The 14,913-nt window shown below is 49.3% G+C and overlaps 1 protein-coding gene across 1 annotated transcript; it reads left to right on the top strand.

The window, feature by feature from the left end:
• The first annotated feature begins 3,937 nt into the window (after positions 1 to 3,937).
• LOC125955810 (fork head domain-containing protein crocodile) lies at positions 3,938 to 5,629 on the top strand. Its single transcript, XM_049687026.1, has one exon. The coding sequence runs from the start codon at positions 3,938 to 3,940 to the stop codon at positions 5,576 to 5,578; it is 1,641 nt and encodes a 546-aa protein (XP_049542983.1). The 3' UTR covers positions 5,579 to 5,629.
• Positions 5,630 to 14,913: the final 9,284 nt, after the last annotated feature.

Consider the following 14,913-nt stretch of genomic DNA (forward strand, 5'->3'; position numbering starts at 1 on the left):
TGTTCGCGAGCCGTAGAGCCGTAGATCCGTTGTTGATGTTGTGCTACGCGCATCACTCGAGACATTCCAGGGAACATTCAACCATCGTCAGAGAAGAAGGATCATCATCGCGACCACGCGGGTCCCGGGCATCAGGTTTTCGATTCGATACATCATCAGCGAACGGTGACGACGACAGCTGCCAAGCGAGACGATGCATTCACCTGTTAGAAGATTAACACAACATGGCCGTACAGCGGTGGCGTCCGTCCGGAAATCGAAGTTTTCCACGATTCAATCAAAACATCGATCCACCATTTGCTGCCATCTCGTGGCAACGGCGTGGACAGCCGTTGCCGCATGACCTTAGGTGCATCGCGAGAAGCATATACACATACGCACATCAAAGGTGTGCGAAAGAATGGAAACCAGGACCGAGTTCCGATGGGTTTCCCGGGCTAACTTCGGACAACTCCTTTGGCACCGGCACCAAACCGACTCGAAACCGAATCGCCGAAAGCTTTGAGAGTAAATATTTGTCTTTTTCTTAAATCTCATCCGTTATCCGTCATCGGACGGTGTTGTTGAGCAAAAATTAGGCTTCCGCCTTCCGTGCTGGCGTTCGTCTCGGGCGTAGCCACCAATGAAAATGGACGTCTAAAGAACGGGCGAGTGCATCAATCTGCGCTCGGAAGCAATGTTTGCCCGGGAATCAAGCGACGTCGACGGCAAAGGCGTCTAGAAACAGAAGTTAGAGGATACCAGGATTCGGTTCGGACGCAACGGCAGGACAATCATGACGATCCTGTTTGAAGTCCTGCTTGGAAGATTTAACCGGGAAGACGGAGATGATTCTAGAGATCACAACGACGCACATTCGGGGTTATCGGTTCCTCGCTTCCCCGCTAACCAAACATTCTGTGATCGAAAGCTCATCAGCGAGTCCCGGAGGATGTGAAATGGCGAATTCCTCTGAGCGTCAGGTGGTTCTAGCGGAAAGCGCACGAGGAAGCTCTTGTCGGACATCATGTTATGACTTATATCGGTATCCTACAAATGGAACACATTATCTAATTTTCGATATCTTTTACTAGTTTCTGATTTTATTATTGTTCAATTTAATTACGCAAGATCGCCACGTGCCTTTCGATCGAAATTCTGAGAAATTGCCATTAAATCAAGAACCCAGAAGTGAAGTAGTGATCGATTTTAAATGTTTAAACAAATGTTGATCAAAACCTTTTTATTGGTTAAAATCTTTTCAATCGAGCGTCACTAAAATATCTCTCAAAGCGTTCAATTATTTTCATAATGCAAAAGAGAGCAATCAGTTTGAGATGTACACAACATCGTCACGATCAACTTGATGAAACGTTATTTTCGTTTTTCTCAAACAAAAAAGAAACGGTTCATGAATATACAAAAGCAAATACATGACATAAATTTACAAAAGATTTCTTGCGAAACTGGATTCTGATTAATTTATTCGAACTATAGCAGCAACAGCATCAACGTAGTACTTTTTTCCAACAAATTAAATAGTAGTAATGATTTAAGCGTGAAACAGTCACATGCTATGGTGCTATGTAAATATTCATAATTTACTAAAGGTAAAAACTAATTTTCATTAATTTGACCTAAATCCAGAGATTTTATCTAATGCATATGTTCAGTTTATCAGCTCAATGTTTTTGTAGACTTAAACTCAGTCGAAACGCACCAACTTATAGATTTAATATTCATTAGTCAAACCTTCTGCTAGCCTGATTCCGGTTAAAATTAGTTACATTATCCCCTCATCTCTAACCGTACAAAACAACAATTCAGACCCACAATTCCCACACTTGAACAGCACGAAGCATAACGAAGGAAGCTGCCAACCATAATGACGTGGGGACAGTGCCGCGGAACACACAAAAGATTAAAAGCAACTTCCACACAAATCCACAATCCGCGGACCGAACGATCGAAGCGGAAAGATGGGAAAGTAGAAGGATAGCTGTCAGCGCATCTGCAACTAACTAACATCGCATAAATTCCATGTTTTCCACCACCACCAGCAGCAGCAGCATCAGCAGCAAGCAAGCAAGCAAGCAAACCGTGAGCAGCAGCATCATGAGAAGATCATCGCCATTCAATCAGCGAAAGTTAATTAAACGAGAAAATATTTGTCTTGCACCAATTTGGAAAATAAACATTAAAGCAAACACAAATAATAGACACACGCTCACACACACACGCGCTGGTGTGCACGTCGAGAGGGGCGGCAAAGTGGACGAGGAGTGCGGTGGTTGGGTTGTGGACATCCGTATCCGAGGGGGGGGGGGGCAGGGTTCCTGGAGGGTGGGGAAAAAATTAAATAAAATCCACCCAGCTCGTTGACCGACCGCTTCGACGCTGGATCTTCGCGTTTCCCTCCCGCGTTTCAGCTTTTTATTTTTATTTTCCCTCCAACTCCAGGGGTCCTCTCGATCGGCCTGGTGGCATGTCGGAAGTGCCAAGCCGAAAGGCCGAGGAAGCGTGGCCGAGGGGGATGAAAAACATCGGGGAAAAAAGGCCCATCGAGCGATCGATCGCAACCGAACCGAGCACAAAGTAGAAAAGCCAAGCGGAAAAACCAAACCGAAACCTACCGGGTTCAGGTGAACGCTTTCCGGGCTTTTCGCCGTTTTCTTTTTGCTCCGTTTGGAGGTGGCACCCCCCAAAATCGTGGTGGTGGTCATCGATCGCATTGTAGAACGCTTGCTGGCTGGCTGGCTGGCTGGCTGGACATCCACCATCCGAAACCGAGCACCGAGATGATGGCGGCGTCCAATAGTGTGTCACAATATTGTTCTAGTGATTACGCTGCTGGCCGAACAGTCGAACCCTCCGAACGATCGAATCCCCTTAACGACTCGATTGTCCGAATCTCGAATCTCCCACCCGCGGGGGGGAGGGAAATTCAACTGTTCTGCTTCCGGTTTCCAGCCAGCAAACTTCTGGCGTGTGTGCGAGTGTGTGTGTGAGCGAGAGCAACGGCAAAAGGTTTCCACCCGGATGTACGACCGTTCGCTTGGTGTAGAACGAGCACTTCGTCCGCTTTTCCCGCGTGCTGTCTCGCTCTCGCTCTATCCGCTTTTCCACCGGCCGCCGACCAGCATAAATCTCGACCTGCGCTTGCGTCCCGACGGAAGCATGTTCTATATAGCAAACGAAAATATTGAACAGTGTGCGTGCGAGCTGTCAAAGAGATGAATGAAACGCCACAGCCTCCTGCGAGTGCGCTAGACAAGGAGGAGGACTGTCGCAGCATCCCCTATGTACCTCGGCAGCCGACCCAAAGAGAGAGGGAGAGGGATGATGAATCGATGTCGTCGACGACCCGGCCCGGCCGTTAGGGCCGCACTCCGGTGCTGGTACGCACGCGAGGATCAGAAACGTTCCACAGACCGAAGCGTGCTGACCACCGTTTGCTGCTGCTGTTGCTGTTGCTTCTGGTGCTGCGCGAGTGATCATCCTGCTTCTGGAGCCGTCGGTTGGTTTACGGTGTGGAGTGTTTGGTGTTTTGGATGCATAATAAGAGAGCAGCAAACAAAAAAAAAACAAGTGTCCCCGTAGTGTATGACAGTTCGAGACAGTGTCGTCTCTGGTCGGTGAACCGGTGAAGAACAACAACAGCAGCACACAGTGCAAGGTGCTAATCGAGCGAACCTGTCACATCGATCGTTAGTGTGTACTCGTGTGTGTTTGTTTACGGATTGCTGATACCGTGATCACTACAAAAAAAAGAGGGACGCTTCTTCAGTGAGTGATAGTGAGCAACGCAACGACTGCTTTTGGACTGCTCGTACTGAAAAAGTGCTGGAACCGGATAGCCCTTCTTGTTGTGGTGTCGATTCTCGGCAATCTCGGAGTGAGTGTTTACCCGGTGCAAACCCTAGGCCACTAGGCCACCACAACGACAGCAGCAACGACCATGCATACCCTGTTTACGGATCAGCGCCATTACGGGCACGGTACGACGGCCGGATACCCGACGAACGGGCCAACGATGGCGTCCGCACACCACTACACGTACGATCAGTACTCCCGGTACGCGTACGCTGGGTCCGCTTACGCGCTGGCCGCCCCACACCAGAACAAGGAGATGGTGAAACCCCCCTACTCCTACATCGCCCTGATCGCGATGGCCATCCAGAACTCGGCCGATAAGAAGATCACCCTGAACGGTATCTACCAGTACATCATGGACCGGTTCCCGTACTACCGGGACAACAAGCAGGGCTGGCAGAACTCGATCCGTCACAATCTGAGCCTGAACGAGTGTTTCGTGAAGGTGGCGCGGGATGACAAGAAACCGGGCAAGGGTAGCTACTGGACGCTCGATCCCGATTCGTACAACATGTTCGACAACGGGTCGTTTCTGCGGCGCCGGAGACGCTTCAAGAAGAAGGACGCCCTGAAGGAAAAGGAGGAACTGATGAAACGCCAAACGATGCTGCTGGACGAGAAGATGGGTGCGGACATCAAGCCGATCAAAATTATGGCGGGCGTCGGTGGAGCCGTCGGTGCGGCTGGTCTCGCGAGTCATCATCATCCGCATCACCATCACCATCACCATCATCATCTGCCGACGACGCTGGATGGGAAAGTGGGCGCACATCATCACCATCATCATCCGCATCATCCGCATCATCAGACGCTCGGGCATCACCATCACCATCATCATCAGACGTTTAAGCGGGAACCGGGCCTGGAGTTGGCGGCCGCCGCCCAGTGTATGGTGAAGGATGGGTTAACGTCGTCGCTGCTCAACACCTGCCACGATACGTTCGCCTCGCAGATGAACCATCTTTCGTCGGCCGCCAGCGATCACGGGTTTACGGTCGATTCGTTGATGAACGTTTATAACCCGCGGCTTCATCACTCGACCTATCCGTATCACTTTAACACCGATACGGACAACCTGATGCCGTCATCGGCGGTCGCGGCGGCCGTTAGTGCGGGAACGGCTGCGGGCCAGTTGATGACGGCCGGGCGGCATCATCATAGCACTTCCGGTGGCGGTGGCGGTGGCGTCAGTGGTGGCGCGTCAGCGCATCCGCAGCACCAACATCCGCCACCACACGGTGGCTGGTATACGCCCGAGACACCGCCGGAATCGATCGGTAATACGTCCGGCAGTTCGACCACCACACCGACCACACTGCCCTCGGTTACGGTGACACCGACGGGTGGTGGTGGTGGTGGTGGTGTACTCGTTGGAACCGGAGGACTCTCCCTGCACGCTGGCACCCCGGGTTCGGGGCAGGGTGGTGTGTTGGGTGGTGTTGGGAATGGAGGAGGAAGCCTCGTCGGCGGTGGCTTCCGGGATATGGTGTTCGATCACAATCAGGGTTCGGTTTCGGTCAACTGTCAGATGTCGGATCCGGCTGGTAGCCCCGGTGGCCACAGTCTCACCTCCGCCAGCCCACCGGTCAATTCGGCGGCGGCAGCGGCCGCTGCAGCTGCGGCCGCCGCCAGTGGACACCTCGGTGGCCAGCTCTCGAGTCACCTCGGCCATTATCGATCTCACGTCGGTTACTACCAGGATTGTGGCCTCAAGTATGGCGTGTAAGCCCGGGGATTCGGAGACCTGGCAGGCAGGCAGGCAGTAGCAGTAGCAGTGACTGGCGGGAATGCAGTGGCCACCGCCACCGCCACAGCCGCCAATCGACATCGTTCCGTTGCAGTATATCCGCGCAGTCACGCACCGCGACCACGTCCGTTCTTCAGCTTCTAGTCCGTTCCGTTCCGTGCCAAGGTCACCTGGTGGCGGCTGAGGGAGCTTAAGCTCGGCGCATCAAGTGCTGCTCCTCGAGACCCCAACCGACACACGAGAGCCGGTACCGAGATGCACACACAGACAGACAGACAGACACAGAGCGAGAGAAGAGAAGTCAAGTAGCTCTTTGGCGAGTTTCGAAGGTGTCTTTTCGCCGGCAGAAGATCGGTTTGGATCGACAGTCGTGGGGCCGCGGCTGTGTGGCTGCGTCAATCCATGCTGGCGGCATGGCTGCTGACGTCGTGGTCGACGTCGTTGATCTCCTCGGAACAAGCGCGCCTGATGAGGTGAACCAAAAATTAGAGAATCATTTAGGAAGGTCGGCGCCACTTTTGTCCGGTGAGCCGATGGGAACCCCGGGACCTCGGAATCGGACTCGGGAGAGAGAGAGAGAAGCTGATCGCTGGTAGTGGAAAGTGGTGGTGGTGGTGCATCCCGCGCACTCCCTTTGTAAATTAACAAAACCGCGATTTCTCGAGTTAAGCAAAAGCGAGTGTAAGTGTAGGAAAGGTTAGGTTGTAAGTGATATTAAGTTATATACGTTACGCGTCGGGCCACGGGAGTCCAGAGTCGAGCCCGTAGGTCCCCTAGTAGCGAAAAAATGGTGCGCCTGGGCGCGGGTTTGGCGGAAGAAATTATAATAAAATAAGAACTCGTGATGATATGAAGTAATCAAAATTTAACACCATTTTGGATCGTGTTTTATTCGCTGTGGGGAACGGGATTAATAAGACGATCGGGAAATGATCTTGAAAGAAATGGCGGGCATGGGCATCAGCCCTTGGTACACTTTGGATGGAAGGTAACTCATGGTAAGAGGATCACAATTAGTCTATTGACAGCGTTCAATGGATGTTTGATCGATTTTTACTTAATCTATCAGTCACTTAGAAGGATTGTGTTTCTTAGGTAGAGAGCATTGTAATTCTTCAATACTATTTGCAAACAATGTTTCTACCTACACCGAAAAAATTGATTATGATTTCGAAATTTTCATTGCTAAAGTAACGTCCATATAAAAAAGAAACCTAAGACATCTTCCATTTTTTGTTTGTTTGCTACGAATACCATTACTTTTGTTGATGAAGTTAGGTAACTATGTCAGTTATAACTGTTCACTATTGCTAGTGAAATTAAATGTTTAAGTTATAAGCAGCTTATTTTGATCGGTTATTGGATAGTTTGGTTTATGTTTTGAAGCATCAGCGTCAATTTATCTTGGTGCTTGTAAAACAATCCTCGATCAAAACATAATGGAAAAAACATACATCTAATTTTGTTTACATCAAAGAATTACTTGTTAGCAGCAATTGTATCCAGCTTGCTAAACTATCGTTACCCTTGGTGTTATTCAGTTAGACTCTTCTCTTACTACTGACCTTCATTATTGCACGTAACAAATTATAAGCTACTATTATTCTAAAATTAAATTTACTTCTCTCAAAGGGGTACTCAAACTTATCCCTGAGTTTGGTTTCTGTTGGTTTAAGTGCAAACTATTAATAAATTAAAGCATACAATTCATTGCCTCCTATAAATCTGTAAGAAATTGTAAATGTGGTAAATTGCACGTAAAACTATTTTCCCTTTTTTTCTTCTATTGCCCTGTCTATTCTATTACCTGTTTTTACAACAGTTTCTTATAAATGTGCCCTCAATTTTTGTCATTACATTTTTTCCATCTTAATTGCTTTCGTTAAAACAGAACAAATTACATACACTTTTGTTGTTCTTTTTATTTTTCGCAATAGTTGTAATATCATTACTCTCAGAATAGCAGAATCTCTACCATCGGCACTTCACTTTCCATTTCGCTGCGATTACAAAGTGCCCAGCGCCGGATGCCGATACCACCGGTGTTGGCCAACAATTACCGATGCCGCGCTGGAGCATTCGTTGGGAAACACAACAACTCATTGACGAAATATCCGTTCCCCTTTTCGATGTGGCCAGAATAGAAAAAAAGAGAAAGAAAATGAACAAACAGCCCCTATCCTGGACTCCCCGAAACCCGGGTCCCAGCGTTGGCCCTTTTACGGCGGGCACCGGTCCATGGAAAGGTCGCTTTCCATTGCTCCCGTTTCGCTGAACCGGATGTGCTGGACGTACTGATGGCGACTCCTCCGGCACCGACTCCGACTCCTCCGGACGTTTCCTACGCACTAATTGATTAACTATAAATAAGTTAGCGCTCCATTAGCGCGATGGAGTCGCGGTGTCTTCCGTGGTGTTCCCCGGTTCGATTCCGTGGCAGCCATCGTGGCAGCAGCACCACTCGCTATAGTAGTTGACTGCGTGGGGCACTGGCGCGGTCTCATGCGATCCCGGTGTGGATGGTACGCGGGACGGACGCCGGAAATTGTTTTAATATCTTCCCGAAAGAGAGAAGCGGAGTGTGTTACGCGTAACGCACTAATGTACACATGACGTGCTCTAGAGGCGAGGCCAATGCCGATGGGCTCGGCCGATGTCATGACTGCTCGTTCTCAGCTGCATGGTTTGTTCTATAAATGTAAAGATATCTAAAACCGAAAGGAATTCGTTAGATATTATTAAGTTTATTCCATAAATTAATGTCCTTTCTGTATCCTTTAACAGTTTCCCAACATTTCTTTATCGATATTCTGTGCAGTTCAGAGACGGAACTTCAAACATGGAAATGTCGATTAAATGATGGGACAATCTGGGTAAATGACTTGTACAAAAAATTAATTGTAATTTCTCATAACTCCATGCGCATCAGTGAAGCAATCAGTGAAGTTTGTCGATCCAGTAACCCATCCTTCCAAAAAACACGACTCACAATCCGGCGGAAGTTTCCAAAAACGCTCGGCTCGCTCGCTCGCTAATACCTTCCGCCTCCGAAATGTAATCAAAACAAAAAACAAACGATTAAATCGCTCGATAACATCGTTCTGCGCAGCGAGCCCTGGGGTCGGCCCAGTTTTCCAGAGCACCTTCACCGATCCTATCAGCGTGGATCGGAAGCAGATATCCTTCCGGAGAGTTTCGGGGGTGTCGCGTTGGCGTAAGAATCGAAAGATGATGTACTAAAGTAACTATCAGCGCGTAATGGGACATTACATTACAGTGCAGGATGTGTAACCGGACCATCTTTCACGAACAGCACATCAAAGCACTCCGTCTGATCTCTGGCCAGGATGTTGATTCGCTGATAGACGAATGGAATCGAAGTCATCTCGCTTGTCCGGTTCGCTTCCGGTTCAATGATATGACCAAATGATTTGAGAATGATCTCGGTGGTTGTTTAGAAACAAATCCCAAGTTAATGATCGTCGAACCGTTTGAAGTTCTCGTTTTGATGCAGCTCATCTTGGCAAACACACACACACACACACACATCGCAACACCAGATTCCGTCTTTCCTTTACTTACGACGATCATGTGCCGAATGCCAAATGAAAGTGAGAATGGTTTCGAAATGTTGCTTTTCCCTTTTTTAGCCACCAACCGGACCTCATTCTGACGCGGCAAAGACAGAAACAGTAGCAGCAGCAGCAGCATCAGTAGCTATTTGCTTGCATTCGACACCGCATCAAACGGAAAATTACATTTTTAAGTACATTAGTGTTCTGTGCTCCTCTGCTTACCCACGCCTCATCACTTCACCCCGCACACACTGTGACCGGTGCCAGCGGTGCAGGGGGCCCCCGAGTTTTGCCGTCTTTAATTTGCTCTTCTTGGCCCGCGCTCAGAGTGCACCATTGTTGTTTTAAAACATTATTCCATGAGAACATGGCCAGCTGCGGTTTCGGAACCTGTGGGGCTGGCGAGAGTAACTGGAAGCTCGCTTCGGTGCCTGGCCTGGCATCGTCGAGCTGTTTTCTTCTCCTTCGACGCCACCATCGTCGTTGACAGTGGCGGTGGAAAGGTAGCAGCATACAGCAACCGAACAGAGTACCGCAGCAAAGTACTTGTAGTCTAATTATCATCAGCACCGTCATCGGGGGGGGGGAGGGGTCGTCCATTGGTGCCGCTGGCGACGGTGTGGTGTGGAGACCCAGAAGTTCACTACGCCACAGCCAACACGCCGAGGCCTCGGAGCGTACACTTTGTGTGATGTGCTTTCCACCGAGTTTGCTACAGTTTGTTTCCACCGGAGTCCTTTGCCACTTTTGCCGTGCGGTTGGGCGGTTCCTAGACAAGCTCAGCAAGACTCCAGGCCTGTGGCAATCGGTGTGGAGCAGAGCACCGAGAACATCCCTCCCAGGTATTGCCAGGCGTTTTAATTAATGTCCCAAATGAGTGGAAATTCGGAAGAAAACTTTGTCCCCCCCACTTCCATGGCGAGCGTGCCATCCAGTGTGCTCGTGCACAGAACGACGTTGAAGTAGAGTTTTTGGCATTTTATGCTGGATGCCCAGAAGCGCTACGAGCGCACTCGAGAGGAATCTAGGAATAAAATTGTGTGAACTTTATGAAGCGCTAACTGAAAGGTTAAACCCGGGGGTTTTTGGAATTTGTAAAACAACAGCCCACTCACGGAAAAGCCGGAACGACTTAACCTTGCGTCAGTTGCAACCACGACCACGATTGACGCCATGATGACGGAACGAGATGACGAAGGGAGCTAAATTTGCCACCGACTTAGCAGCAGATTATTGGAAAACCAAACCATACAGCAGGGAAGCAAGAAAAGCGACGATTAATTCGCACAAAGCACAACAACCACAAACCACCGGGTGCTAGCGTCTTGCATAAATCATACAAGAAAATCGACACAAGAAAATGTCAGCCATTCCAGCAAACCCGGGCCCGGTGGGAGAGAATCAATGAGCACCAGCTGCACCAGCTTGCACGTAGTGATGTAAGACACTTCCTAAGACGCTTCAGCGTGCAAGCGTGACTTTGCCACCAAGTGGCACGTACTACGAAGTACAGTGATTCGATGCCACTCCTCGCGCGTAAGGTAATAAAGCCTAGAATAAAGCATCAATACCGCGTTTTTGGCCCGCGTTGTTTACTTACGAACTCATAAATGTGTGCAACCCTCCGGTTCGAATCCTCCGGATGGCAGGATTTCCAACCCCGGGCGATTGAGGTTATGATTGGTGGGTTCGGTCGGTCTATTAACGTGCCCAGCGACGCCATTTTATTCGACGGACGCCTTCCGTTCCTATTTCGACAAACTGGTAGGAATTAAGGGGGGTGACGATGATGATGATGACGGCGACGTTTGCGCATTGTAGGGAGGGCTTCCTAGCGAAGGACATCCTGATCGAATTTTATTTGACATCGCAGTCGGCTCGAGAAAAAAAGCATTGATTTTAAGCCATTAGAGCCAAGAGTTTTCTTTCTCATAATCAAATACATCGATTCTGGAAACTATTCAACATTAATAGACAGTCCAAAACGTGGCCACAACCTCCCATTTCGTTTCAATGTTCCGATTTTCTTTTAAATTCGTTGGAACCAAAGCATGCTTCGATGAGTTACTTAATGCTAATGCGTATACATCGTTCAGAAGGAACCGATCCTAGTTGGCCAACCAAATAGCTGGACTATTCAAGGCCCTAGTAATGTGAAAATGGCAAAGCTTCGGTACTGGCTTCGGACAGTGCCTCGAGCTTCCTTCATTTCATCCACTTCAACGCGTACATTTCTCACGGAAAAAAAAATCCCTGGAGCAACCTTCCACGAAACGTTGGTCATTTCAGGGAAATCCTCATTTTCCCCCGCCCAAAAAACAGTTTTTCTCTTCTCATTCTGGTCCTAGAGCATATTTTCCTCCTGCTGCATAAATTCCAAAATCCCATTTCCACCCCCACGGGACCGACGGTCCATCATTTTTCCTGGCACAATATCCGTGGTCCCAGGATTCCCAGGTTTCCGGGCCGTGCGGCAGCCGAAGGAAATCCAAACGTGAGGCCAACTTTCAGCACTCATCGAGGGGGGTGGGAGGAAAAACTCATCCCGAGTTTTTCTCCCGAAATTTTATAGCAACTTTCGAGAGGTTGGTTTTTTTCTTGTTTTGGAAAATCAGTCCGTGAAACTCTCGGTAAGCATCCCTCAGGAGGGATGCAGCCAGCAGCAGGATCAGTTGGACACTCCCTCCTCTGTGTGTGTGTGTGTGTGTGGACTCGAAAGCCACATTTTCCGCAACGAAACTCCTGCTGTGCTCCTGCCGTTGAACTGTCATGATGTTAGCAAAAAAAAGCGAACCGAGTTTAACAACAGACACACACAAAAAACCCACCCTTGATGACTAGGGGAGAGCGTGGCAGGAAACAAACTGGAAATGGAAAACTTCTGGGGCTAGCAAAATGGTTGCCCGGTCTCGGCTCTCGGCTCTCCGGCTAGGCGTACTCGGTTGGCGTTGTTTATGTTCTCAAACGGCACACGGCACCGTATTGCCCGTCGTTCGGGTGCCCCCGGGAGGGTTCCGCTTGGCGCGAATGTTTCGGAAAACGCTTTCGCCATTTTTCCAGCGGCCCAGGGAGGACCCCTTTCCGCCACCTTTTCCCCGCATAGATTGGCACCCTTCTACTTGCGGATCAGCAAAACGGATGGTGAGAGTCCTTCAGGCTACAGAGTGGTACCGAAGCGACACGCTCCGATTGCCCTGCGGTACCGCATGATGATGATGATGCTGATGATGGTTGTGGCCGCGTTGTGGTGCGGTGCATGATGGCCTCGTTACCGCGCCAATGCGCTACGCGAGTACCTCTCCTCGGTGTACCACTTCAAACCCGCTGCAAAACGGGGAATTGAAGGGGAAGACCGAAGAAAGTTAATCTATGTACAAGCCCCGGCCGTTCCCCGGTGCCATGGCCACGACCACGACCACGGCCACGAGTCGATAGAAAGCTAACTGTTGAAGCTGTTTGCCAAACAGAAACAATGCGGTACTGGCTGCTCCCGGTGCTGCTGTTTGAATTGACCCTTTTTTATCTCTTTTTCAACACAAACACACACACACAGAGACAGACAGACAGAGTTCCTGGCTGCTGTGAAGGAGTAATTGCTGTGCAAATGTTGGAAGAGTGGTTTAAAGGAGTGAGTTGGAGTTGGAGGGTTTTCGGGGAGTGGAATTCCGGTGTTTGGACATTCTATCCAGTGCCCGGTAGTCGGTTGGTAGAAGTGAGTTTTCACTACCCCGTGCATCCGACATTCGGTAACAGGTTGTCCTCGCGTTTTATAACCCTGTTCCAGTTCTTAGAATTCCCTGGAAAATGCTTCAGAATTCTTCAGAAACCTTTCCAACCCCCTTTTTCTTCATCACCAATTTGAAGCACATAAAATGGAATAGAAAATCCATAAACAATAGTATGGTACGGTTAAGTATTTCCCTGTACTCCTCCGGCATCCGGCGCAATCCGTCGAAATCCGTCGATCCGTCGATCCATCGATCGAGACAAATGCCAAGTGGCCGCAGCGGTGGAAAAAGGTGAAAAGTGCAGCCAATGGTTCATTCGCTTTTGTTTATTATTCAACTGCAGTGCATCCAGTGCACCCAAACCACCACCATCCCGGTGCTGCTGCTGTAAACAGGAAATTTTGTATTCCCGCTGCGACGCGGAGATTGATGGAGCCGAGGAGTGAAATCCCGGGTGCGACGGTGGGATCGGTGGGAAATTATGCGCATCATTGGTCTTTCTGCGGATCCCGTGACGGTTCCCGGTGGAATCCCCTTGACCATTTTGGCAAAACGGCAACCACGCCACGCACTGCAACCGCAGAGAGAGAGAGAGAGAGAGAGAGAGAGAGAGTGGTAAGAGCTACGAACGAATGCATCTCATTCCATGCAGGCGAAGCGCCGGAACTGACTTCTTCTCACGCGAAATGGCACGGCCAAGGGCTGAGAGGCTGCTGCGAGGTGGTTGCGCCACTCAACCGGGATCGACCGGGACCGCAGCATCGGCCAAACTACTCAAGATGTTTACAGCACCCGAGCCCCATTGGCCGATCCGTTGCATCGACCTCGGCCCTCGGGGGTGCGGTGCGGTACAGTGTGTGTGTGTGTGCGATTTACGATTTACGGAATCGCCCCAGATGGAATCGATCTGGACCTCTGGACCAGCCCAGACCGTTTCGTTTACAATCTCATTTGTCTTGTTTAGATTTGCAATTTCGCAGATGCACCGTCAGCGTTCTTGCCACCTTTTTTCGCCACCCTTTGTGCGTGTGTGTGTGAACAGTGTGAACGGTTGAATCCTGCATTTGGCTTCAATCTTGGTTGGATTTGTTGCGCTGCTGCAGATCGGTGCAGCGACCGGAGCGGCGGTTCCGGCACTTGGCGTACGCGCACACACACACGCGCTTGTGACGGTGGAAATCCGCACCGCAAGACCAAATGCATGCGTGCACTTAATTTATGACCCCGCACCACAGAGCTCTTGACGCTATTGAGACGTTTGTGGTGATGGGGATGGGGTGCATCGATCGGTGCTGCTGCATCCGATCATCCAGAGACGCAGAGACGGTTCAGAGCAACGAGCAAACCGTAACGGTTTGGTATAGATCCTTCACCACGAGGACATTAAATTTTATAGTTTCTTCATCGCGGGTGGGGCACCAGAAATGAACCAGAAGAGTACTGTCATCATCATCACCATCATCATCGCGCGATCGCGTGTGATGTGCGAAAGTGGGCGAATCATTTTCCCTTAAACCCCCTTTCACAAGTCTCTTCCTGCACATCAGAGGAACATTAGATGGGGGATGGGTGGCAAGAGGAAAACTGTCTATTTTCCAGGTAATGGAGTTAATTACCGTAAAGTTTTAAAGACCGAACCCCATCAAGAAGTAGCGACTGTTCTGCTACAAAGTGTTTTGAAGTTGTAAAGTCAAAGTTTGATCTTCTTCTCGGGGAAAGGGGTTTGTAACAATGTAGTATGTACCAGGAAGTGTGTTGTTTGATCGTTCGCTAACAAAGTGTTGATATAATTTCTCTGGTTTTGCTGAACGTCACTAAGAGAAAAGCAGCAGTTTTGGTTGATGATTTAATTCGTATCGTTTTGCATAACAAGATAGTCTCTTTATTCCAATTTTTAACACATTAACTCGTAACGTATATTTTAAATTTATTTTGTTCTTTGCTTCGTTGTGTTCTCGTTTCATGAAATTTCATGTTAATGGTAGTCAGATCCCTTCTTTTAACCCCGAAG

Source organism: Anopheles darlingi, chromosome 3, assembly GCF_943734745.1.
Source record: "Anopheles darlingi chromosome 3, idAnoDarlMG_H_01, whole genome shotgun sequence".
NCBI lineage: Eukaryota > Metazoa > Arthropoda > Insecta > Diptera > Culicidae > Anopheles > Anopheles darlingi.